At 48.4% G+C, this 25702-nt stretch overlaps 1 protein-coding gene across 4 annotated transcripts in view; it reads right to left on the bottom strand.

Annotated features, from left to right (window-relative positions):
- Positions 1-538: 538 nt before the first annotated feature.
- Positions 539-25702, bottom strand: part of DAG1 (dystroglycan 1) — a 69142-nt gene continuing 43978 nt past the window's right edge. For all 4 annotated transcript variants that reach the window (XM_059160909.1, XM_059160908.1, XM_059160912.1 and 1 more), the window contains exons 2-3: positions 20907-21288; positions 539-5348 (exon numbers count right to left, since the gene is read on the bottom strand). In XM_059160909.1, the coding sequence (XP_059016892.1) occupies positions 2949-5348; positions 20907-21182 (2676 nt within the window). In that variant the 5' untranslated portion in view covers positions 21183-21288 and the 3' untranslated portion in view covers positions 539-2948. The remainder of the gene's footprint in view (positions 5349-20906; positions 21289-25702) is intronic.

Below are 25702 nucleotides of genomic sequence, written 5' to 3'. Positions count from 1 at the left end.
CCAGGAAGGGCACTTAGGGGCAGGCCCCCAGAATCCATAGGCCCAACCAGGGCAGAACAGAAACCATTCTCTCTTCTCCCCACTAAAAGGCCAAGGCCAAAACTGCCTTCTTGAGACTCCCTGGGAGACTGGCCAGACCCGAGACCTCATGACAGTAAGGTCAGGAGCTGGAGTGGAACTGCAGAGGTGTACCCACCCTGGGGCAGCCAAGCCTACGGCAGGCAGGATCTTTCCCACGGTCGTCCCACATGAGGAAACTGAAGCTCAAAATTTCTCTGCTGGCTCAGGCAGAAAGAAGAGTGGCTAGGGAGAGCTGTGTGTTGGCAGTTTCTGGAGCCCACGCCCACCCCTTTCAGGGCATGAAAGTGCTAAGGCACGGAGGCTATCGGGTCAGCTGCACAAAGGCCACCTCCAAGTCCTCTGAATGGGCCTGGCTGGGTCCCCTCCTCCCTCCATCACATGGACACCAGACCTGCAGCCCATTCGTATCCTAGAACATTGCAGGGGCCGGGGAAATAGATGCTTGGAGGCAACGGCATTGTAATAAAGACACTGCTTTTATTTAGTTTGATATGTTTCTATACAGAATGCAGAAAACACATCTTAAAATCATATAGAAAGAAATAAAAACATGTCAGTGGTTGGTGAACACTTGAATGTGAGATTGGCTCTGTCTCACAGAGTCCAATGGCCATGGCCAGCCCGGCGCTCAGGAGAGGAGGCTGCCTGCAAGGGCATTGTTGCTGTTGTTATTCTGTTCACTGCCCCATCGCCTCCGGTTGCTGTGGCAACAGGCCATTCCGGGCCAGCCATTTCTCTGCGTGGCAGTGCCCGATGGTGGGGTTGCTAGGGGCAACGGAGCTGTTTGGAAGGCCTTTCAAAGCCCTCACCTGGAACACTAGGAATTGTTTATTTTTTGATGAGGTCATCAAAAATAATCTCACCAGGTCAGACCCCACTTGTGCTCCTGACTCTGGGGCAATGGGAAACTCTGGCTTGGATCAGGGCTGGGAGGCATGAGACCCAGTCACCAGAGGTCCACTGAGCCCTCAACCACAGGCTCCCCCACCACAGGGACACTGCTCGCTTGAGTACCAAGGGCTGGGCAGGGGAGAGAGGCTGGGCCCTGTGGGAAAAGGCGCAGGGGGAATGCCCTCCTGAGAAGGGCAGGCTGGAGACCCCCTCCTCTCTGACCAGCCCTCCCCTCCTGAGGCAGCACACACAAATCCTCTGCGAAACAGTCGATATGGCTTAGAAGTGGCTGCTCGGTGTGCAAAAGGAGCCTGGGTCCACCCACCGGCCTGATCACGGAAGGGATACATTATTGCAAAAGGCATTCCTCCCTAAAAGGTACCCAAAATAACTCTTAGACATCAAGAAAAGTCATGCTCAAAATGGTTTCTTCTAAAGGAGGAGAATCAAAGCAGAGTGGGCACCCCTGAGTCACGGGACAGAGATGCAGATGGACGGACGGACGTTCTGCTAAAAAAGGCAAAAGAAGCTCAGTGTAATTTGAGAATTTAAACCATTATGAAAAGGGGGGAAAAATCAAAATGAGCAAAGCCGTCAGTTCCATGGAATCAACACTAAGAGCTCGTACAAACTGCTGTAAGCATCACCATTTTTAATCTTTTTTTTTAATAAAACAATTTGAGGCTGTATAAAAACTTTAGTAAAAAATTAGCTTTGAGAGCCCACAGATTTCGACTATGAACTATTGCTGGCACTCCTCCCCCGCCACCAGACCTTTCCCAGCCCAAGGCCCAGGGCTGCAGTGCCAGAGAAGAGGGATGGGGTGGGTCAGGGTGGGGCTGTGGACTGTTGGGGCAAAGCGGCCAAGGTCAAGTGAGGAAAGAGCATCACATGACATAAAAATATTGCATCTTCACCAAAATGTCCCCCACTGAGTGTTTCAAAAACCATGATATTCCTTTCAGGAGGGGAAAAAAAAAAACACACAGAAGAAGGGTAAAAGAAATATGTTGATGTGGTCGAGTCCCTCGACCCCCCAAGCCACCCCCACGAGCAGCCGGCCCACCCTGGAGCACCTAGGTTGGGGGCCACAGCCACCACTGCCTCTTGGAGTCCCTTTTCCATGGAAATGAAGACCCCTTGGTGGTGGGCCACTAGCGTGCATGGGGTGGGGGTGTGGATGTCCACGGCCAAGAGGCCCCTCCAGCTTCCGGCCTCTGGCAAGAGCGGGAGAGCAAGCCCAGCACCAGGACCCCGGACCCAGAGCCACGGCCGGGAGGCCCCCAGGCAGGCTCTGCGGTATCAGAGCAACCAAGTTTACATAGTGTGAAAAAATAGGATTCCTTTGATAAAAAATACTGTCCCTTGGTCTTCTCTAAGTTTGAAACACCCTGGGAGCTTATTTTTAGCAAAGCAATTTCCCATACCCACCCAAAAATTATACATACAAGTTTAGGTAAACAGCAGATTAAATGTAAAAACTTAACCTTAACTTCTGAAAGTCCTTTGACTTTAATGTTTAGCTACTGTTTTCCATGTTACATCCTGCAGCTAGACACACGTGAATAGAAAAAACAGTACAGTTAGTGTTAAAGGCAAAACGCAGAGAGCCGGGAGGCCGCCCAGCACTGCCCGCGAGTTCATTCACGGCCCCTCGCTCCCTCCATCTACCTCTACTCCAAACAGTGCTTTCAGAGCCAGCCATCAAAACCGCAGCAAAGAATTTTCTATGAACAAACAAAAAAGCTGTTAGGCAAAAAACAAAAGTAAAAATGTCCCCAAAGTCTCTCCAGCTGCTTTGGGGTTTGGAGGACCAGAGAGGGCGGGCTCGGCCAGGCCTCGCGCGTGTAAGTGTGTGCTAGGTCAGGTGTCGGCTCCCAGTGGGCGATGGTCTGCAGGCCACCGGTCTCCACAGACAACACCGTGTTGTCTCCAGGGCCCTGCCCTACCCCTGCCTCCACCCAGGCGCTTGTGGGTTAAGGGGGCACGTAGGGAGGGGGCGACCGGTATGGGGTCATGTTCTTGGGACGGGAGCCCTTGCCCTCCATGGGGGCCGTGAAGGGTGGGGGGGGCTGGTAGGGAGGCGCGTTGGGATCCTCATCCCGCAGGGGCGTGTACTCTCCCACGGTGTCCTGGTTCAGAGGAGTGGTCTCGGGCACGCTCTGGTTGGGGTACTCAGGAGGGGGGAGAGGGGCTTTCTCCTCCTGCAGGATAAGTGGCATGCTGGAGGAGGGTGGGGGCTTGGAGTCATCCAGCTCGTCTGCAAAGATGATAGGCACCCCCTTCTTGATGAAGGTGGCCTGGTCCTCGAGGGTGAGCTTGCCCTTCCGCTTCTTGCGGTAGCAGATCATGGCAATGATGCCGGCGATGAGCAGGATGGCCGCGACCACGACCGCCGGGATGACCGTGTGCAGGTAGACATCATCCTCACTGCTCTTCTCGGGGTCCCTGTCCGGCACCTCTGTGGGCGGCGCCTCTGAGGGCACTCTCTTAGGCGGCGCCATGGGGATAAACTGCAGATGCCGGCAGCTGCCAGCACCAGTCACCGAGATGCTCATGGCCTTAAAGTCAGGCTCCAGGGCATTGGAGAAGGCAGCCCGCGGCTTCCCGTCATCCTCTGCGATCCTCCGGCTCAGCCCCGTGATCTGCTCCTTGGGGCAGGGCTCCAGGGGCAGAGTGTTGTTTGTCCACTCCACCACGATGGAGCCCCGGGTGATGTTCTGCAGGGTGACAGTGCTACAGTTGCGGTCCCCAAAGGCAAAGGCCAGCTTCTTCACCAGGGCGATCTTCTTGTGGATGTCATTAACCAAGGGGGCTGGGTCACCCACAAACTTGGCCTTGAACCGCGCGGGAGCCCTGTCCCCTTGAGGGCGCTTGTGGACGTGGATCTCAAAGGCATCCACAGCGGACAGGCCCCCCTTGTCCGTGGCATGCATGAAGTACTCGTGCTTGCCCACGTGGCTGCTGTCGGGCAGGCCGTACATGAGCTGGCTGTTGCTGTTGAACTGCACCCAAGACTTCTCGCCTACCAGCTGCTGCTCCCGAAGCTTCAGGGTCAGCTTCAGCTTGTCGGTGGTGGTGTCCTCGTTGTCATAGAAGGTGTCTGACGGGATCTTCACCTCGAAGTAGGTGCCCACCCAGGCATCCACCCTGTCGATGTGGTTCTTCAGCTCTGGCCGCTGGTTGGGTTCTCCTCCGCGGGGAACCCCACTGGTGGTGGTGCGGATGCGAGTAGGCGGGGAAGCGGTTTCCAGTCTGGTGATGGGAGCTTTGGTGGTGACCCGCGGCACCGGTCGGGGTGTCCGTGGCTTTTTGGTAGGCCTTCGAGTTGTGGTGGAGGAGTCAGTAGAAGGCGTGGCTGGTTTTGGTGTGGATACACGTGGCTTCTTGGTGGTAGTCGTGGGAGGGGTGGCGACGGCCGTGGGCTCCACGTAGCCAGGAATGGTCATCGTTGGGCGGATCTGGCCAGGAACCGTGGTGCCAGCTTCTGACACCCGAGTGGGCTGGATGGGGCCTAAGGTCGGGGTCTGAATAATGGCACCTCGAGTCCGAGTGGTGACTGTGGGCTTTCCAGGAACAGGGTCTCTGACTGGAGGAGCCAGCGTCTCTGTTGGAGGAGCAATGGCTGGGGATGTGGGGGTAGGCACGATCCTGGACGGTGGCTCCTGGATGGCCGTGGTGGGAGGCCCAATGGCAGTGACAGGTGTGGGAGTGGCATGGATCTGCCTCCGGATACGCTTGGGGAGAGGGGGCTTCTTGTTGGCGATATGCCAACCCACCACAGGGTAGCCCAGCTGGGCAGACATAGCGCCCTCCCTGGCAGGGGCCTCCACACCACGGATATCAGGCACATTGTTCTGGTTCAGGGAGCAGCCCAGCTTCCAAGAGAGCAGGGCCCCGTTCTCCACCACCTTTTTCGCATTGCCTGGGCCGGCCATGAAAGCTGACATGTCGAACAGTCTGTTGTTCACCACGGGGACCAACTTCATGTTGGGGAGCTCCACTTCGGAGAAGCTCCGCATCCTGTGCAACAGGTCAAGCCTTTGCTTCGGGGTCATCTTGGTAAGGTCAGCATCTAGAATGACCGTCAGGACAGTCACAGGCTCGTCAGCAGCACAGGCAGAGGACGCTGCCTCAGCAGGCTCTGGTGATGCCGCCCGCACAGACTGCGGCTCGCTGTGGTCTTCAGGGTAGACCTCGATAGAGAACACACTGGAGCTCTGCGGGACGTGGCTCCCGTTGGCCCCCAGCCGTGTGGCACTCACTGAAATGTAATGCACGCCCTTATCAGTGTCGAGAGGGAGGCCCTCCAGGGTGTGGCTCTGTGGGTCCCAGTGCAGCCAGGACGGCAAGGCCTCCTTCCCTGCCGCGGACACCTAGAAGAGACACCAGCATGAGTTAAGTGGCACTGTCAATGCCTAAGCAGACAATAATCACAACAGTTCCTCCCTGGCCTTGCCTAAGCTGTGCGACAGGCTGAAGAATTTCTGTTCGGGGGCACCTGGGTGGCTCAGTGGGTTAAAGCCTCTGCCTTCAGCTCAGGTCATGATCCCAGGGACCTGGGATCGAGCCCCACATCGGGCTCTCTACTCAGCAGGGAGCCTGCTCCCCTTCCTCTCTCTGCCTACTTGTGGTCTCTGTCAAATAAATAAATAAAATCTTTAAAAAAAAAAAAAAAAGAATTTCTGTTGGGAGAACCTGCTCTGCTCCTGGAGCTCTCACTCACCTGTCATGGAAGACGGGGGCTGCCAGACAGGCTAGCTTGGAAGGCGAATGACTGCCCAAGGTCACACTGCGGGCAGACAGCAGTGGTGGCACTCAAACACAAGTCCCATACCAGAGAACTCATGCCACTGGGCTCAAGAATGTTATGGGTCGGGACGCCTGGGTGGCTCAGTTGGTTGGACGACTGCCTTCGGCTCAGGTCATGATCCCGGAGTCCCGGGATCGAGTCCCGCATCGGGCTCCCAGCTCCATGGGGAGTCTGCTTCTCCCTCTGACCTTCTCCTCGCTCATGCTCTCTCTCACTGTCTCTCTCTCAAATAAATAAATAAAATTTAAAAAAAAAAAAAAAAAAAAAAAAAAAAAGAATGTTATGGGTCTCCATGACAGCAACATGCTTTGCCGCCTACTGGCCCGCCTGGCCTGCGGAGTCAGGTCCCAGCGTCTCCTCCCTCAGCACTCCTTTTCAACCCTGTCTCAGACTTCTCCCTGCCCTCTGCAGACACCACAGTTTTGCTTGAGTCATATACCCTTCCTGCCCAGAAGTGGATATGCATACAACCCTGGCTGCAAGGGACAACTCAGTATCCCCAGACGCCTCACTTACAACTACTCCGTCAGTGGGACATACATTCAAGTACAGTGGGACACATTTGGGTAGCAAGTACAGCTAGCCGTATCTAATGTCTAATGAACCTGCTCTTCAAACCTCAGGAAAAACTGCAAAACCCAGGGTGGGGAGCTGGAAACAACTACTCTAGAAGAGTATTTATCAAAGAGTCCAAGGAGCTCTGACTAAGGGAGAGTTCTTTAGTCAACTAAGTTTGGGAAATAGAGCCCACTTCTGTCCTTGGAGAGCCCAGGCCCTAAAGCCGGCCTGAGAAGCTCACTCCCTTATTCCACCCAACAATTTTAGGGTAGAAGTCCTTTTCCACAGGGACATGACTGGTAATAATCAAGGTATCCAAAGGAATGCTGCCAGAGAAACTTCTACCAACAGCTGACAAGAGGAAAGCAAGGCTTGCCTTTTGCCCAGGCCCTATCTGTGACTACTCTCACCTCTGGGAAATGCCTATTTCTGCCCCCAGTGCAAGAAAGGTGGCACCCACCCTCTGGTCTAACAAAAGTCACTCTCAGCTCCACGATCCTGTCCCATCAAGCCTAGACACAAACGGCATGTCTTACCGCCAGCCTCGGCCCAGGGATGGCCCTGCATGGCCACTGCTTATCAGCAGAGGGACACTAACATGCTTCTCTGCCTGCAGCAGGTAGGCCAGAGCCATGCCTGCTGGGCTCGCTAAGAGGCTCTGGTTCCTCAGGATTCCTTCTGCCAAAACCCAGGTGTCTGACTGGGAAGTAGACCCATACCTGACCTTCCCAGTCAGGAACTGCTGGCAAAGTCATGGCATTCTATCAGTCTTACCAGAGACTAGATACTCCCCTGTGAAGAGATTTCCTACCTCCAGCAAAAACCCACAAGAAGACATCCGACATTATTAGAAGTTACCACTACTGGGGCTGTCCTTCGGTGACTGCTTCTGAGCCCCTGAGATCACAGAGGGTCTGTGAATAGCTTCATTCATGACACCACAGCAACTCAAGGTGCATCACCACCTACTTAAGGCACCACCAAGAACCCCACTTCCTGTCGTCACCATCCACTGCAAACACAGCCAAATGGATTTGTCTTCAGATCCATGAAAAACACTAAATATAGTTCTCCTTTAAAATCTTTTTTAGCTACAAAAATAATACTTACTTTGAATGTTTTGGTTAAAGCCTATGTTTTAAATTTTTTCAGTTCAGTTATATTAAATATGAAAATTGTCACATCTACATATAAACATGTAAAGCAAAGGCTAACTGCTCTCCTTTTGAAAAAAATAGGAAGCAAAGCTGTAAGGCCCAAATTGAGGAGTCAGGGACCCACAAAGTGTTTTACAGTGCTAGGCTGCGGCCTGGGGTCCTGAGAGGCGGATAGGAGGGGAGCCAGGCAGCAGCTGGGTTCCCAGCCACCCAAGCATGTTTCCTCAGCGCACTCCATCCCAGTGGCCACCACTGGGACGACAGCACACCCAGCAGAGGGAGGGCCTAGAATGGAGAGCTCAAGGTGAAGTTTTCCCAGGAGAAGCCACCTGCAGAGAAGACCAAACAGGGCTGGGAGAGAGACCAGGAGAGGCTCTGGATGTGGGTGCCAACTGGCTGGCCAGGACCCTGAACATTCCTGAGTAGCCAGGCGGCTGTAAGTAGTCCTATATGCTCCATCAGCACAGATGAGTAAGTAGTCCCAGTGCTCTTCCAAGTCTCACCAGCTACACAAGGACACTTTCTAACAGAGAAAACCGAGAAGGGCCCCGCCTCCTCAAGCTTCCCAGCCCAGCTTAATTCCTATTCTGCTGACCCCAACAGCCACAGCTCTGCTGCCAGACATTTCCTAGGGAATAAGCCCAAGCCACTCTTCGGCCAAGGCTCCCACATGGCCAAGCTCGAGGACATACACTTATTTAAACTATGCCAAGTAACATTTTTACATGTTAATAACCTGTAACAGTCTCTCCAACCCACACTTCTGCCTTCCCTTCTACAGATCCCGGCCCCTCCGGATCCTGGAGCATTGGCCATGGCCTGGGCACAGGACATGTGTCCAACCCGGATCTATAAACCTGAAGCAGACAGTCCCCAGGGTCCTGAGTACTGCTCAGACAGGAAGGAAAGGTATCAACCTGAAAGTTCTAACACCATGCATCTCTGAGCATCTAGGTATCGGCACTGTCAGGCCCAGGCAGCACTTTAAGTGGCAGTGATTCTCTTCAATAAAGGGCCACAAGAAGCAAAACAAACACAAGCCCTACAAGGAACCCAGCCAAGTCACAAGCAAGCTGGCATCTCTGCATTTTCAAGGCCATTTGGGGAAAGCCCCTGAACTGGGAAGCCTGAACATGCCTAAAGGGCTGGCAGTGTCCACATTCCCTGAAGGATCCCACTAACTCCCTCCCTCCTAGGGCACTCAGTCGAGGGAATGTTCTGAAATGCAACACCTGCTCTACCCTGTCAAAGCGGGTGCCCCTCAGACCGGGGAAACTCCATACATCCTCCCAACCTTTCAAAGCTTCCAGACTCTAGAACGCTTTTCCTCTCAGGGCCTAAGTGCGAAGCAGGACATGAAAGCTCCTCCTGAGAGAGCTGCCCCCATGACAAGCCAGGACTCTTCCCTACAACAACAGCAGATGTGACAGGAAGTCCCATCTCCAAGCCTCAGTCCTTGGCTGAATCCTGGTTCCAGGCAAGCTGAGGCTTGACCCAGACTCAGCCCCGGTTTTCTCGTGTGTAAAAGGGGGGAAACGATGGCATCCTTGCACAATCGCTGGGCCAGGCACAGGCTGGGTTCTCTGCGGGGACCACCCCCTGCCCACTCCCAGGTTGAGAAGACCCAGTATGCATTGGAAGGCTGCTGCAGCAACAGGCTGAGGGTCCACCCCTCCTTCTGGCCTTGGACCCAGCACACAAACTGTGGCCTTTTCTCCTTGGTCATCCCCCAAAGCAGAAGCTCAAAGCATCAAAGGGAAGTGGGGAGGCCCCAGGAAGGGGAGCCAGGACTCTACAGGGGAACAAGGCCTTGGGACACTCGGGGACTTGCTTGACCGTTGAGAGCTATTTTCTGGGACTGGATGAAAACCCTGAGGTGCCTGGGGGAAGAGAGAACTTGCTGCAGGGGCAACCCAAAGACCAGCATTCACCTCTTCAGTCTCAAACGGATGTGCTCCAACCTGGCATGTTTGCACATGAGATTCCGACTATTCTTACAGTCTCTGGGTTTTATGCACACAAAGATTTCTGCCCTAGGTGTACCACCCACAACTGAGCCTTAATGGCAGGAATGAGAGACAAGAGGCAGGAATCAGAGCTCTGTGTGAAGTGCTCCTCAGCACCAGCACATATGTTTGGGGAACAAGCTGGTCCAGGTCATGGGACAGCCCCAGGGTTTCAGATCACTCAGCTCCCCATCACTAGATACCAACACTGTCTTGGAACTGGGGGAGGCAAGGCCTGCTGACCTTATAAAGCAGCCACCTTAAAGAAAAAGCCCTCAGGCTATCAGTGGGAACACCTGTAGGGGGGCAGAAGCTGCAGGAAAAAAGGTTCATTTAAGAAGATCACAGGCTCTAGCTCATAGGCTCACACAGAGCAAGCCAGGAATCTTTCCAATTTTAGCAAGCCTCAGAGAAGACATGCTTCTGAGAAGGCAAGCCCACCACCGAGGAAAATAAGATCTCCAACTGCCCCACACCCAGTTTTAGAAATCTTGATCCACAAAGTACATCCAAAAACTAAGAATCAAAACCACGAAACTTGGGCAGACCCATATGGAGCTCCAAAGACTACCCGCCCAGCAATGCCCACAATGAATCACCATGACCAATAACTGGGGAACTGCCAAGTGTGAAGGTTTTAGTCACTCTTTAGTCTATATCAGTAGATAACTAGTAACTGACTCTCTGTTCAGTTCTGGGCATTCTCTCCAACTGCCTCACTGCTACCCTCTCTCACACACAAAAGAATGTCAAACACAGGTTTGATAAAGATACATGATCTGTTCCAAACACCACACGACACAAGCAGCATGTCTCACCCCAAATCAGTATCCTTCTAAGCCTGGAGAGAGAGCAAATGGGCAGAGAACTTTCAGTACTTTATCCCTCACCAAAAAGCAAGTTCCCAATACCAAAACCAGATAAAGCCACCAAAAAAAAAAAAAAAAAAAAAAAAGAGAAGCACAGGCCAATATCTCTGATGAACACAGATGCAAAAATATTCAGCAAAATACTAGCCAACTGAATCTAACAATCCAAACAACAATCCAAAAAATCGTTCACCATGATCAACTTGGATTTGTTCCTGGGATGAAAGGTGGTTCAATATTAGCAATTTAATCAATGTGATATGTCATATCAATAGGAGAAAGGCTAGAAATCATTTGATCATTTCAATAGATGCAGAAAAAGCATTTGACAAACAGCATACATTCATGATAAAAAACCCTCAACAAAGTAGATCTAGAGGGAACACGCCTCAACACAATAAAGGCCATATGTGAAAAACCCACAGTGAACATCATATTCAATGGGGGAAAAAACTGAGTTTTGCCCCAAAGTTCAGGAAAAAGACAAAGATGTCACTCTCACCACTTTCATTCAACATAGTACTAGAAGTCCTAGCCATGGCAATTAGACAACAAAATGGGGAAAAAAGGCATCCAAACTGGATGTAAATAAGTAAAATTTGGGGTGCTTGGGTGGCTCAGTTAGTTAAGCGACTGCCTTTGGCTCAGGTCATGATCCTGGAGTCCTGGGACCAAGCCCCCGCATCGGGCTCCCTGCTCAGCGGGGTGTCTGCCTCTCCCTCTGACGCTCCCCATCTCGTATTCTCACACTCTCTCTCTCAAATAAATAAATAAAATCTTTTTTTAAAAAAAGGAGGTAAAATTTTTCCTACTGCAGATAACATAACACTTCATATAGAAAAGACTCCACAAAAAAACTACTAGAACCAATAAATGAATTCAGTAAAGTCACAGGATACAAAATCAATGTACAGATATCTGTTGCATTCCTATACACTAAGTAGAAAGAGAAATTAGGAAAACCATCGCACTTAGAAGTGTACCAAAAATAATAAAGTATCTAGGAATAAACTTAACCGAAGACATGAAACATCTGTACTCTAAGAACTATAGAAGACTGATGAGGGCGTGTGGACGGCTCAGTCGGTTCAGCACCTGCCTTCAGCTCAGGTCATGATCCTGGGGTCCTGGGATCAAGTTCCGCATTGGGCTCCTGCTCAGCAGGGAGTCTTCTTCTCCCCCCTCTACCCTTCCCCTCTGCTCATGATATTTTTCTCTCTCAAATAAATAAATAAATAAATAAATCTTTTAGAAAAAGGAGACACTGATGAAAGAGATTAAAGACAACACAGAGAAATGGAAAGACAGTCCATGCTCACAGATGAGAAGAATAAATAAATATGATTAAATATGGTTAAACTGTGTACACACCAAAAGCAATCTCCAGATTTGATGTAATCTCCATCCAAATACCTACAGCATTTTTCAATGAACAAACGTTCCTCAAATTTGTATGGAACCACCTGACTCTGAATAGCCAAAGCAACCTTAAAATAGAAAAACAAAACTGGAGGTATCACAATTTCAGGCTTCAAGTTGTATTACAAAGCTGAACAGAAACAAAACAGAAAACCCAGAAATAAACCCACAATTATATGATCACTTAGTCTTCAACACAAGAAAGAATATCCAATGGAAATAAGACAGTCCCTTTAACAAATGATGTTAGGAAACTGGTCAGCTATATGCAAAAGAAAGAAATTACACCACTTTCTTATACCATACACAAAAATAAACTCAAAATGGATTAAAGACCTAAATGTGAGACCTGAAACCATAAAAATCCTTGAAGAGAGCACAGGCAGTAATCTGTAACATTGGCCATAGCTACATTTTCCTAGGTACGTGTGCTGAGGCAAGGGAAACAAAAGCAAAAATAAACTATTGGAACTATGATCAAAATAAAAAGTTTCTACACAGTAAAGGAAACAATCTAAAACTAGAATGAAATCTAAAACTAAAAAGCAACCTAATGAATGGGAGAAGATATCTGCAAATGACATATCCATTCAAGGATTAGGATCCAAAATATATAAAGAACTTTTACAACTCAACACCCAAAAAACAAAGAATCCAATCAAAAAATGAGAGAGGGACAAGTAGACTCCACACTGAGTGCGGAGACCGACACGGGGCTCCATCCCATGACCCTGAGATCATGACCTGAGCCAAAATCAAGAGTCAGCTGCTTGACCAACTGAGCCACCCAGGTACCCCTCAGTGGTGCATTTCAAAGTGGCAAAGACTGCTGCCCTGGGATACCCGGCTGCTTAGGCCTCTAGAAGCCTTCTCTGGCAAAATCCCTGCCGTCCCTCAGACCTGGTTACTGGCTCGTGACCTTTCAGTTCCCCACTCCTCAGCCAAGTTGCAAAGCTGGGCCAACCTGCAGCTACCTATGGCTGGGTACCATATGCAACACCCTTGAGGCACTGAAACATGATGTGATCAAGGCATTCTCTGTGCAGGCCTACTATGTGGTCTCCTCTGCCTAGGGAGATAGGAAATGGTCCCTCTGGTGGAGTCTGAGCGTCCAGTCAAGTTTCAGAGGCCCCATGGTGCTGACTCACATCAGGGTGATCCTGATCTGGGCCCTGGACTACGACAATGAGACCAATTTACTCTGTGGCCAAGTTCAGCTTCTGTGAATGATGCACATGGACAGTCACATGACGGGGCTGCAGGGAAATGGCACAAGTCAACAGGAAGATCCTCTGGCTGGAGCTCAAGGAGCCAAAACTTTGTCCCCATTAAGATGAGGAACCATGGAAGTGGGTATAAGGGGCCTTTGCTTTGCTGGGTAAAGCAGAGCCATACCCATGAGAGACCATCTTTGCTGGACATGCAAGCCTCAAACCAGCACACGGCTCTTGCCATAAAGGCCAAGGCCACCAGATCACATGCTGAACACAACTTGTCCAGTCCAGCCAGTGCCTTCCAGGTCTGAGTTATGAAGCATTTTACCTGATGTTAACTGTGCTCATCTAAGAACAAAAATTTTCCCCCTCAGAGGGACAGCTAAGCATAATTATAGCCATTAATAAAATTCTCACAATCAGCCAGTGCCTCAATCCCAACACCATCTATTTTTACTTTGTCATATTTTTTCAGCCCTTGTCAGGAAAAAAAAAAATTTTTTTTTAAAAACAGAAGTCAAGTCCACACTTCAGTAAGTATTTGAGTTGATGGGTCTGGGCAAATGTCATTCTTACAACCCACCCCAAAGATGCCTTCCCTCGCCAACCCGCATTTCCCGGTGTGCTGTGTTCACAAGGGCTCCATTCAGAGCCAGGGAACACCCACTCGAGGCAGGAAGAAACTGCAGTTCATCTCATGCAGGCGGGGTTGCCACAAAGCTCTCAAGCATCCAAAGAAACGGTCCTTTCATGAGTTCCCCTTCCTGGCCAAAAAGAGTACCCATTGTTCTCAGGGGAACAATTGGGGGCCCACGCCAGCAGCTAGGAGCACAGTCCCAGGAAGGGCTGCTCCCAGTCTGCCGACATCTTGGGCTGAGGGAAAGTCCACATTGTCTCCAGCCTAGGAGGATAAGGGGAAGCAGGAATGAAAATTCAACCTTGCGGGCTCTACCAAAATGAGACATCTGAAGGGGCAGCCAATCATTTCCTGAGATGCAATGGTGTCTCTCCTGACCACCCTACAAAGGAGGGGTAAGAACGTCTCCAGGCACATAATCACCTTCCTCAGCCAGCCCCTTGGTCACTGAAGTCAGAGGAGAGGCACTTGCAGGGAGCTGAAGCCAATCCCGAGGGAGGCAAGAGTCAAGATGGGTAGCTTATACTGTGGCCAACTTGGGAGAGCCGATGATCTAGCCAAGAAAGGCCAACCTGGCTTTGTGGGACCCACCCACACAAACCCTGACAAGGAGGGAGGGTGCTCTAGGGTCCAAAGGCATCTGTGAGAGCAAAAGACAGCTGATGTGGGGTGAGCTCTGCATACAGCTATCCAGTCTGGTCCAAGGGAGCACATGCAAGGTCCACCTGCTTTTGAGTGTTCTAAGGCCACAGAAGAGAACAGAATCCCAAGGCCCAAGTCTCTCTGGAAGGTCATGCTGGCCACTAGGCCTGGAGGTATCCCACAGCCCCTGCTGGCATCATCAGGTCAAGGGGATCCATGTGGGAGTTAAGCCGGGGTCAGCAATAGCAAATCAATTCTCGAGGCAGAGCTAGAGAACAGCAAGGGAAGCAGCAGGTGCTGGGCAAGCTAATATTGAACAAGGGCCATCTGGACATGAAAGGGTGTCAGGCGTGAGGCAGAGCAGAGAATTCAGGACCTCAGGGCCACCTCCTCGGGTAGGTCCCCTCTTTTATTTCCTTGCGGCCTGGTGTATAAAGTACAGGGTAGCCCTTTGCGAAGCTGATGGGCACATTTGGCTAATGCAAAGCAATACGCCCTCTGCCACTGTGACTCCCAGAGTCACCACAACCTCCAGAAATAGGCAGCATAACCACACAGGTTCGATGCACACAGGTCAAATAAGGCTTGGGCAGGTGGTCAAGGCAGCTCACTCAGAATGAGACTGACTTTTCCATCCCTTCAATACACTACTGATTGCTTCGTCTGTTCCAAACACTGACTTACTCCATCACCAATCTCCATGCATATCCCCTGACCAGTCACAGCAAGAAAGACAACCACACTATCAAATCGCATCTGGGGGCATCCGGGTGGCTCAGTCATTAAGTGTCTGCCTTCGGCTCAGTCACGATCCCAGGGTCCTGGGTATCGAGCCCTGCATCGGACTTCCCGCTTGGCAGGGAACCTGCTTCTCCCTCCCCCTGCTTGTGTTCCCTCTCACTGTGTCTTTCTGTCAAATAAATAAAATCTTAAAAAAAAAAAAAAAACCTTGTCTGATTTCAAGAGAGCACCACGCTCTGTTTGTGAATCCTCATTAGACAACTGGGCCATGGCCAAAATGGCTAGAAGACCAAGCCTTGCCCAGAACCAGGCTGACAGAAGAAATTCTATGCCAGAGGCCATGGTGGACCCTGAGCCAGGCATGTCCATGGGGCAAGAAAGAGGCCAGTATGGCTGGGACATGACATGCAAAAGGAAAAGGGGAGAGAGAGGAGGCCAGAGGCCAATCACGTGGGCCTCCATTCTAAGTGCAGCTCAGTAATAGTTGGGGGAAAGGGGGTGTGTTAGCAGATTTAAGCTTTACCAAGATAAGAACATCTCTTGCCTCAGTGCGGAAAACAGACTGAGAGGGGAAAAACAGAAAAAGGCGGGACGCCTGGGTGGCTCAGTTGGTTAAGCAGCTGCCTTCGGCTCAGGTCATGATCCCAGCGTCCTGGGATCGAGTCCCACATCGGGCTCCTTGCTCCGCAGGGAGCCTGCTTCTCCCTCTGCCTCTGCCTACCACTCTGTCTGCCTGTGCTTGCTCTCACTCTCTCTCTCTCTGACAAATAAATAAATAAAATCTTTAAAAAAAAAAAAAAAAATAGTTGGGGGAAAGGGGGTGTGTTAGCAGATTTAAGCTTTACCAAGATAAGAACATCTCTTGCCTCAGTGCGGAAAACAGACTGAGAGGGGAAAAACAGAAAAAGGCGGGACACCTGGGTGGCTCAGTCAGTTAAGAGCATGCCTTCAGCTCAGATAATGGTCCCAGGGTCCCCAGATGGAGTCCCCTATTGGGATCCTTGCTCAGCAGAGAGCCTGCTTCTACCTCTGCCTGCCACTCGCCCTGCTTGTACGCTCTCTCTCTGACAAATAAATAAAATCTTTAAAAACAAACAAAAAAAGGAACAGAGAGCGGCAGCCTGGGCAAATAAGTGGCAGCTCAGGTGACGGCAGTAGTAGTGATGGATACCATTTGGAAGTCACCTTAAAACACTCCTTGGGGGGGGGCGCCTGGGTGGCTCAGTGGGTTAAGCCGCTGCCTTCCGCTCGGGTCATGATCTCAGGATCCTGGGATCGAGCCCCACATCAGGCTCTCTGCTCAGGGGGGAGCCTGCTTCCTCCTCTCTCTCTGCCTGCCTCTCTGCCTACTTGTGATCTCTGTCAAATAAATAAATAAAATCTTTAAAAAAAAAAAAAAAACACTCCTTGGGAATAAGATCTGAGATATTCCTCACATACGTAAGAATATTGGGCAAGTCATTAAAAATCATCTTCCCAAAGAATACTTAAGGACTATGAGGAAAAAACTCAAACTACAGGGAATAAAAAAAGGTAGGTTTAGGGGTGCCTGGGTGGCTCAGTCTGTTGAGCATCTGACTCTTGGTTTTGGGTCAGGTCATGAGATCAAGCCCTATGTCAGGCTCTATGGTCAGTGGAGTCTGCTTGGGATTCTCTCTCCCTCTCCCTCTCGCGTTCTTTCTAAAGTAAATAAATAAATCTTTAAAAAAAAGTAGGCCCAGAAAGATGTCTAGTATAGGGTATATATAGGTATACATAAACAAGTATAAATATTTTTTAAGATTAAAAATAATTTTACTTATTTATCTAAGAGAGCACATGCACGAGCTGGGGGAGGGGTAGAAGGCAAAGGAGAGAATCCCCAAGCAGACTCCTCCCCCATCATGCAGCTTGACATGAGGCTCAGTCCCATGACTGGAGACCATGACCTGAGCCGAAATCAAGAGCTGAACATTCAACTGACTGAGCTACTCGGTTATCCCAAGAAAGAAATCTTTCTTTTTTTTTTTTAAGATTTATTTATTTATTTGAGAGACAGCACGTGCACCAGCAGGAGGAGAGGAGAGGGAAAGGGAAAGAAGCACTCTCCCTACTAACCATAAAGCCCAATGCGGGCTCACAACCCTGAGATCATGACCTGAGCCGAAATCAAGAGTCAGATGCTTAACTGACCAACTGAGCCACTCGGGCCCCCAGACTCTAAATAAATCTTTAAAAAAAAAAAAAAAAAAAAAGGAAGAGGAAGAAGTTACACTACCAGGTATTTATCCAAAGGGCACATACACAGATTCAAAGGGGCACATGCGGGGCACCTGGGTGGCTCAGTGGGTTAAAGCCTCTGCCTTTGGCTCAGGTCATGATCCCAGGGTCCTGGGATCGAGCCCCGCATCGGGCTCTCTGCTCAGTGGGGAGCCTGCTTCCTCCTCTCTCTCTGCCTGCCCCTCTGCCTACTTGTGCTCTGTCTGTCAAATAAATAAATAAATAAAATCTTTTTTTAAAGGGGGGGGGCACGTGCATCCCAACGCTTATAGCAGCAAGGTCCGCAACAGCCAAAATACGGAAAGAGCCCTGAAGTCCATCAATAGGTGAATGGATAAAGATGTACTTGCCCATCAAAAAGAATGAAATCTTGTCATTTGCAGCAACATGGATGGAACTAGAGTATTATGTTAAGTGAAATAAGTCAGAAAGACGAATATCATGATTTCACTCTTATGTGGAATTTAAGAAACAAAACAGATGAACATAGAGGAAGGGAAGGAAAAATACAGTAAGATAAAATCAGAGAAGGAGACAAACCATAAGAGACTCTTAACTATAGGAAACAAACAGTGTTGCTAGAGGAGAAGTGGATGGAGGGACGGGGTAACTGGCTGAGGGGCACTAAGGAGAGCCCCTGAGGTAATGAGCACGGGGTGTTCTATGCACCTGATGAGTCACTCAACTCTACCTCCGAAACTAGTAATATGCTGTATGTTAATTTATTTTAAATAAACAACAAAAACAAAATTTAAAATTTAAAAATTTAAAAAATATATGGCCAGTATGATCTCAGGTCTAAGATGTCTGTGTGTGTGATAGGGACACCTCCTCACAAACAGAAAATGGTAGAAGACTTCACTCTGAATGGTAGGAACAAGAGATTTTTCTTTCTCCCTTTTCTACAACACACATTTATATCTCATTATTATAATTGAGGGGGGAAAAACCCTTTTTATATAAAGATTTATTAAGCCGCTTTACATCCAGGGAAATTGAAGCTCCAGAGACCAAGTCACGCTTTCTGATCTGATTTCCCACCCCACACAATGCTGATGGCAAGACTGTCTGGAACAAAGAGTCACACATTTTCATCTGTTTTTCTATAGGCTGATCAGCTACTAAATGGTCTGCTTTCTACAGATAAATGTGCTCAGATAAAATCCTGTTTTCCCAATAAAATCTCTTTACTCCCCATAAGCCTGTTAAATATTTCTCTGCCAGATACAGCAAATACCCAGCTTGCTGCATTGATTCAAGGCACCTCTTGTCAAAACTAATCCACGTAAAACATTCCAGTGATCACTGGAACAAGGGCAACCACTACAGGGTTTGGACATTCAGAAGATCAAATGTGAAGGTGGCCAAGGACTGCACTCCCCAGAGTGCCACTCTTCTTTTTCTAAAAGGCAGACTAGCAACTAGCTTGCTGGGGCATTACAAAGATGACACGGAAAACTTCTGCAAACAACAACGAGCTCTGTGGACCTGAGCCAGGATTTTTAAGAGTATGACCACCTCTGACCTCAGAAGGCCACCCTGAGAACAAGCCATGACCTAAAGAAAAGGGGGCTGGGAGAAAATGAAGGGAGCACAAGGAAGGTGCAGGTAAGGAGCAGGTCTGCCCAGATCTAAGGGAAAATGGCACAGAGCGACCTCTCAGTGGGACGAGTGGCATAGTGTTTGTGACCATATCTAATCTAGATGCCTGGGGCTTGTGGATCAGAGAGGAGAAAGTTGGAAAGGACCCACCAGAGACTGTGAGTGCTTTGACCAGTGAGTACAGTGAAGTGTTGCTGTGCAAGTTACCAAGCCAGGCCTTAAGAGACTGGGAGTTTCCACTTCCTGTTTCTTGGAATACCCAATCCTGGAACCCACCTAACTGTGCCGTGAGGAAATTCAAGCAGCCCAGGGGACGGTCTAAATGGAGAGGAACCAAGGACCCTGACCAACAGCCCCAGCTAAGCTCCCTGTCCAGAGGCAGCACCAACTTGTCAGCCAGGAATAAGCCATTTTAGAAGTGGACGCTCTGGGCACCTGGGTGGCTCAGTGGGTTGGACTCTCTGTCTTCGGCTCAGGTCATGATCCCAGGGTCCTGGGATCAAGCCCCTCGTCGGGCTCTCTGCTCAGCAGGGAGCCTGCTTCCCTCTCTCTCTCTGCCTGCCTCTCTGTCTACTTGTGATCTCTGTCTGTCAAATAAATAAATAACATCTTAAAAAAAAAAAGAAGTGGACCCTCCAGACCCAGATGAGCCACTCTCATTAGTGCCATGTGAAGCAGATATGAGGTTTCCCGATGAGCTCTGACCCCCTGAATTCCTAGCCACAAAACTGTGAGCAAACAAACTGGGAGTTCTAAACCTCGAACTTTTGGTGGTTTAAACACACCAAGAGATCACCAGAACACTGTGTCTGCACATGTCTAAAGGCAAAAGAGACATAAAAACTACCATCACAAAGTACCAATCTTGGGATATTTTTAGTTCGGTTTCAAGCCATACCTCGAGGGAAGAATGCTTGCCGTAGGACAACTGTGGCCAAGAGCCAAATGTGGCCTACCACTTGTTTCTGTACAACCTATGATCTAAAAATGGTTTTTGCATTTTCAAATGATTGAGAGAAAATAAAATGAAAAGATTATCTTTTGACATGTGAAAATTATATGAAATTCAAATTTCAGTTCTAGCGTCCACAGGTAAAGTTCTATTGGAACACGCTCACGCCCATTCATGTACACATTATCTATGGCTACTGTTGTGCTACAATGGCAGGGCTGAGGAGTTTCAACAGAAACCACGCTGCCAGCAAAGCCTAAACTATTTACTATCTGGCCTTCTAAGAAAAAGAATTGACCTCTGCTCTAGAAGATGTTCCTAACTTGAGAAGTGCAGCCTACCTATCTTGTGGCCACCGTGCAAACTCACTCAGGATCCAGGGGAAATTCCAAGGACCCACAACCCCAGACAAAGGGATGGTGCTTCCTGACACAAAGGCTTCCTATTTCACCTGATTTCCATCTTGGGCCAACCAAGACACTCTTTTGTCACGTGGGTCTCAGATCCCCTTGTTCTCTGGATTGCTTCCCCAAAGGAGATGGGGCAAGGCTGAAGGCTGGATGCTAATACTCGTCCTTAAGTGATCAAACACATTAGTAAACATACAACACCAATGAGAGCAAAACTCCTATACTTACTTATACCATATTTTATAAAAATAGGTTCAAATCATTTCAAAGTTCTGTATTTCTTGGGTTTAATACCGTGGTTAATGAAAGAAGACCTTTTCCTGCACTTAAGCCTTTCCATCAAATCCTAACACAATGACCATGAAATTTTCCAAACCACAGATGTAAAGGCTTTTTAATGGTAACACCTTCAAAAATAGGAGAAAGAATAAAAGTTTAGGAAGCTATTCAGAGGTATCTGGAGACCCTCTGGTGAGAATCAGTGGTTGTCCCTCTCTTATGATAATTGCACAGGTTCTGGAAGAACTGAGCTCAGAATGTGGAACTTAGAATGGAAAGCTAAAAAAAAACCCAAAAAACATAAACAAAAAACAACTAAAGCCAAAATGCAGATGAGACTTCTTCCTCATTTACTTAAGCTTTACATCCATCTCACCTTGATGAGTTCTCCATTGGAGGCAACTGAATCCGCTGGAATGGTCACTCGAAACGAGCGCCCAACGACAGCCGTACCATCAGGAATGCCCACCACTGTGGGAACAGCCTCGTGAAGGTCTGAGAGCACTGAATGCATGGACGCCTCGAGCTGGTTCTCCCAGTCCCTGCCAGCCTCCGAAGGCCAATGGGACTGAGCCACAGTCACAGACAGCAGAAGGAGAAAGGTCCTCCCCCAGAGGGGGAGCGGCAGCGAAAGGCCTGCAGACATCCTCATCCCGGCTTGGGTCTGCTCAAGCCAACAGTCTTACTAAGAAAGGAGGCAAGTGACCTGGTCCCAGAGCTGGGTCCTCACCCTCTGCACACCTGCTCCATCCCAGGGCCTGAAAAAGAAGAGAGCAGACTCAGACTTTAGCAAACCCCATAATTTCCAAGTTGTACACAGGCAGTTACTACCCCCAAGTGTTGACAAAACATCTACCCTGAGTTAGATCAAGTCTCACCCTACGCTGTCCAGGACAGAGGAACCAGCTACATGTGGCCACTGAGCACTGGAAATGTAGCTGGCCCATTAAGGGTAAAATATACATTGAATTTTGAAAAGTTAGCAAAAAAAAAAAAAAAAAAAAAGGAATGTAAGATATCTCCTTAATACTTTTAAAATACCAATTACATACTGCAATGATATTCTTTTGGATATAAGAAATATTATGAAATAAAATATTAAGTAAATAATACACATTAACAAATGATAAATAAAGAAATGCTTAAGAAAACACAGGACCAAAATTAATACCTCCTTCTTATTTTTATTTTTTCACATGCCTACCAGAAAATACTAATGTGTGGCTCACATTATATTGCTATTGGGCAGTGCTGCTCTAGACCTAATTCCCAGTATACAGCAAACACAGCAGTCATGAAGACACGATGAGACGAATCTAGAATGTGGGACCTTCTACAAGATAACTGGCCTGGTATACCCAAATGCTGACACCCCTAAACACAGGGGGACTGTTCCAGATTTAGAAACGGCCACCAGATGTACTGTGTGCATCTTGACTGGATCTGGATTTACTTAAAGCAAAAAACTTAAAAACTTTAAAACACAGAAGCCCAGCTCCGAAAGAAATAATGGGGCCTCTGGGCAGGAGATTGGATTTATTATTAATTTTTTCAGGTGAGATGATAGTAGTGTGGTTGTGTAAGAGATTGTCCCTAATTTTGAAGGATTTAGGGATGAAGGAGCAAAATTCTCTGCATTTGGGGCGCCTGGGTGGATCAGTGGGTTAAGCCTCTGCCTTTGGTTCGGGTCATGATCCCAGGACCCTGGGATCAAGCCCCGCATTGGGCTCTCTGCTCAACAGCGAGCCTGCCTCCTCCTCTCTCTCTGCCTGCCTCTCTGCCTACTTGTAATCTCTGTCTGTCAAATAAATAAATAAACTTAAAAAAAAAAAAAAAAAAGATTCTCTTTTTCCTTCTCCCTCTGCCTCTTCCCCCACTAAAAACAATGCTTTTGAAGAGACTAAAAAACCAAGCATTTGCACAGAGAAATTCAGCAACTGTGTATTCCTCACATCCCAAGCACTAATCACAGGACTTGTTTATTAAACCCGTATTTACAAACTCAGTGCCAGTGAACAAAACTTATTTGGCCTCACTTGCTCCCCATCCCCAAAAGAGAGATTAGAACCCTGCACCTTGTCCCTCAGTCTCCTTACTTGCTTCAGCAGGCAGCTCAGAACACTTGCCCTAAGGCTGACAAGTCATACTGATGCACTGTGGGACTTGATGGGTGTCCCCAAGGTGACCAGAGCAATTTCCCATTCTAGAAAAGAAAGCCCTGCCCTAAACCAACCTGCCAAGGGGCCACATGATATTTTTTGACTGGGGTATGCAAAGTAAATGATACTGCTAAAAAAACCAAAAAACAAAAAACAAGGTCACCGAAGTGGGCAATGTACTATAAAGTCAATGCAAATCCAAGCCAATTCCAACAGGCCTAGGGTTGGGGTTTTTCTGGCTATTGATTTTCCCATTTCTGTTCCTACTTTGTTTTTGAACTAAAATTCATGAGACAGCCAAAGCCCAAGTAAAATAATTTTGAAGTCCGGGAGTCCTAGCTTACCAAAGACTTATCATGAAGGTATTTAAAGCAGCATTACAGCGGAAGGGCAGAAGTGGATTGTGGAAGCAGACAGAGAGCCCGAAATCAGCTTGCAAAGGAGCAGTTCATAGGCACCAGGACCAAGGGCCATTTATGCAGGAAATCAAGTACAATTAGGGTCCTCCCTCGCTTCTCCATTATAAATAAGTCCTGGGTGGATTAGCTATACAAGTGTAAAAAGCTGAACTTATAAAAAAAATTTTTTTTTAGACTTTTATTTATTTGTTAGAGAGAAAGAGAATGAACACAAGCGGAGGGGAAAGGCAGAGGGACTGAGCAGGGAGCCGATACGAAACTTGATCTCAGGATCCGAGATGATGACCTGCCATAAGCAGCTGCTTAATTGATTAAGCCACACAGGTGCTGCTGACTTATAAGTATTTTTCTATGAAAATAACTATTTTTTAAAAGATTTTATTTATTTATTTGACAGAGATCACAGGTAGGCAGAGAGGCAGGCAGAGAGGAAGGAAAGCAGGCTCCCTGCTCAGAAGAGAACCCAATGTGGGGCTTGATCCCAGGACTCTGGGATCATGACCTGAGCCAAAGGCAGAGGCTTTAACCCACTGAGCCACCCAGGCGCCCCTGAAAATAACTTTATAAACAGCAGTTATATCTAGCCCTAGTTTTTTTTTTTTGTTTGTTTGTTTGTTTGTTTTACATATTTATTTGACAGAGAGAGAGTGTGTGTAAGCAGGGGGAGTGGCAGAGGCAGAGGGAGAAGCAGGCGCTGGACTGGATCCTGGGATCCTGACCTGAGCTGAGGGCACTTAACTGACTGAGCCACCCAGGAGTCCCAAAATCTTAGAATACAGTAGAATGTCAGGATAAGAAAGGACTTCATTTAACAAGACATCAAAAAATAAAGCATAAAAGAAAAAAAACAACTGGACTTCCATATCTAAGAAGATGAGGTAGACCTATTTTTCTCCTAGTTTCCCACTAAACAGGACAAAAAATTCCAGAAATTATATATAAACACGAGACTCTAAAAAGTCAAGGGAAGAAGGCAGACCAGTGAGAGACCTCAAGACTCAAGGAAAGACAAAGTGGTGAGTTCTTTTTGCCTCAAACATCCCAGATTTGGAGCTGAAGATGCTGGCAACCCAGAAATGCCAACAGATGACACGAGAGAGAGTCCCAACAAAAGTCTGCTCTCTTTAGCCAGAGGAGCAGGAAGGGGGTAGCCTAGCAAGACAGAAAACATTTAGACAATAACAGCTCTATTCTAGCCACACACCACAGAAAAAACTATGGCCCCACTCCCACCCAAGCCAGCAAAGGCCAAATGGAGAGCCTCAGACTTCCACCCTCATGAGGCTATAACAAGGCTCCCTAATCCCCACTGGGGTGGTATCAGAGAAGGCTAAGTAGGACTTTCACCCCTACTGTCCAGTAACAACGTACCACCTGGCCTACTCCTCTAGTTCCTTGGTGTCAGTGGAAACCAAACCTAGACTCTATGCCCATCCAAGCAGTAACGAGGCGTTTCTCCCACTACCTGTGGGGCTGGTGTCAGAGAAGAACTAGTGTCAGAACGCTCACCACCGCTCATTGATAAAGAGGGCTAGGGAACGAGAATTCCCACCCCTACCCAGCAGCAGTTAACAAGGACTTCACCAGGCTTAAGGTGTCAAAAAAAGGCTGAGTGGGGCAAACAAACAAACAAAAAAATCAGACTCTTAAATAGGACTGGTAGTTGCCAAAGGGGAAGTTGGGGGGGGGTGGGGTGTGTGACATAGATAAAGGTGATTCAGAGGTACAAACATGGGGCCCCGGGGGGCTCAGCCCATTAAGCCTCCAACTCTTGACTTCAGCTCAGGTCATGATCTCAGGGACCTGAGATCAAGCCCCGAAATGGAGTTCCACTCTCAGGAGGAAGTCTGCTTCTCTCCTTCTCCCTCTGCCCCTGCCCCCCAACTTGCACTGCTCTTTCTCTTTCAAATAAGTAAGTAAATCCACGGGGGCGCCTGGGTGGCTCAGTGGGTTAAGCCCCTGCCTTCGGCTCAGGTCATGATCTCAGGGTCCTGGGATCGAGTCCTGCATCAGGCTCTCTGCTCAGCAGGGAGCCTGCTTCCTCCTCTCTCTCTCTCTCTGCCTGCCTCTCTGCCTACTTGTGATCTCTCTCTGTCAAATAAATAAATAAAGTCTTTAAAAAAAAGTAAGTAAATCTTTAAGAAAAAAAAGAGGTACAAACTTCCAGTTATAAAACAATCATGGAGATACAAAGTACAGCATAGGGAATAGTTAATAATACTGTAATAGTGTTTGGTGACAGATGGTGACTACGCTTATCATGGTGAGCACAGAGGAATGTATAGAGCTGTTGAATCACTATGTTGTCTGCCTGAAACTAAGAGAATACTGTATGTTAATTATACTTCAATTAAAAACAAAGGCTGAGTAAGGAACCTGGACTTCTACCTCCACTTTCCAATAATCAGGCAGTACCTCCCTCATCTGTCTCCTGCCAGAGTATTAGAAAAAGCCAGGAAAAATAATCAGTTTCAGAACAGAGACAAAACTGTTCAGGTTTCAATCAAATACCACTCATCAGGGGCACCTAGGTGGCTCAGTTGGTAAGGCGTCCGACTCTCGGTTTCAGAGCAGGTCATGATCTCAGGGTTGTG

Source organism: Mustela lutreola, chromosome 2, assembly GCF_030435805.1.
Source record: "Mustela lutreola isolate mMusLut2 chromosome 2, mMusLut2.pri, whole genome shotgun sequence".
In the NCBI taxonomy this organism is placed as follows: domain Eukaryota; kingdom Metazoa; phylum Chordata; class Mammalia; order Carnivora; family Mustelidae; genus Mustela; species Mustela lutreola.
Note: the sequence above shows the minus strand (reverse complement) of the source record. Positions and strands in the feature narration are given on the sequence as shown.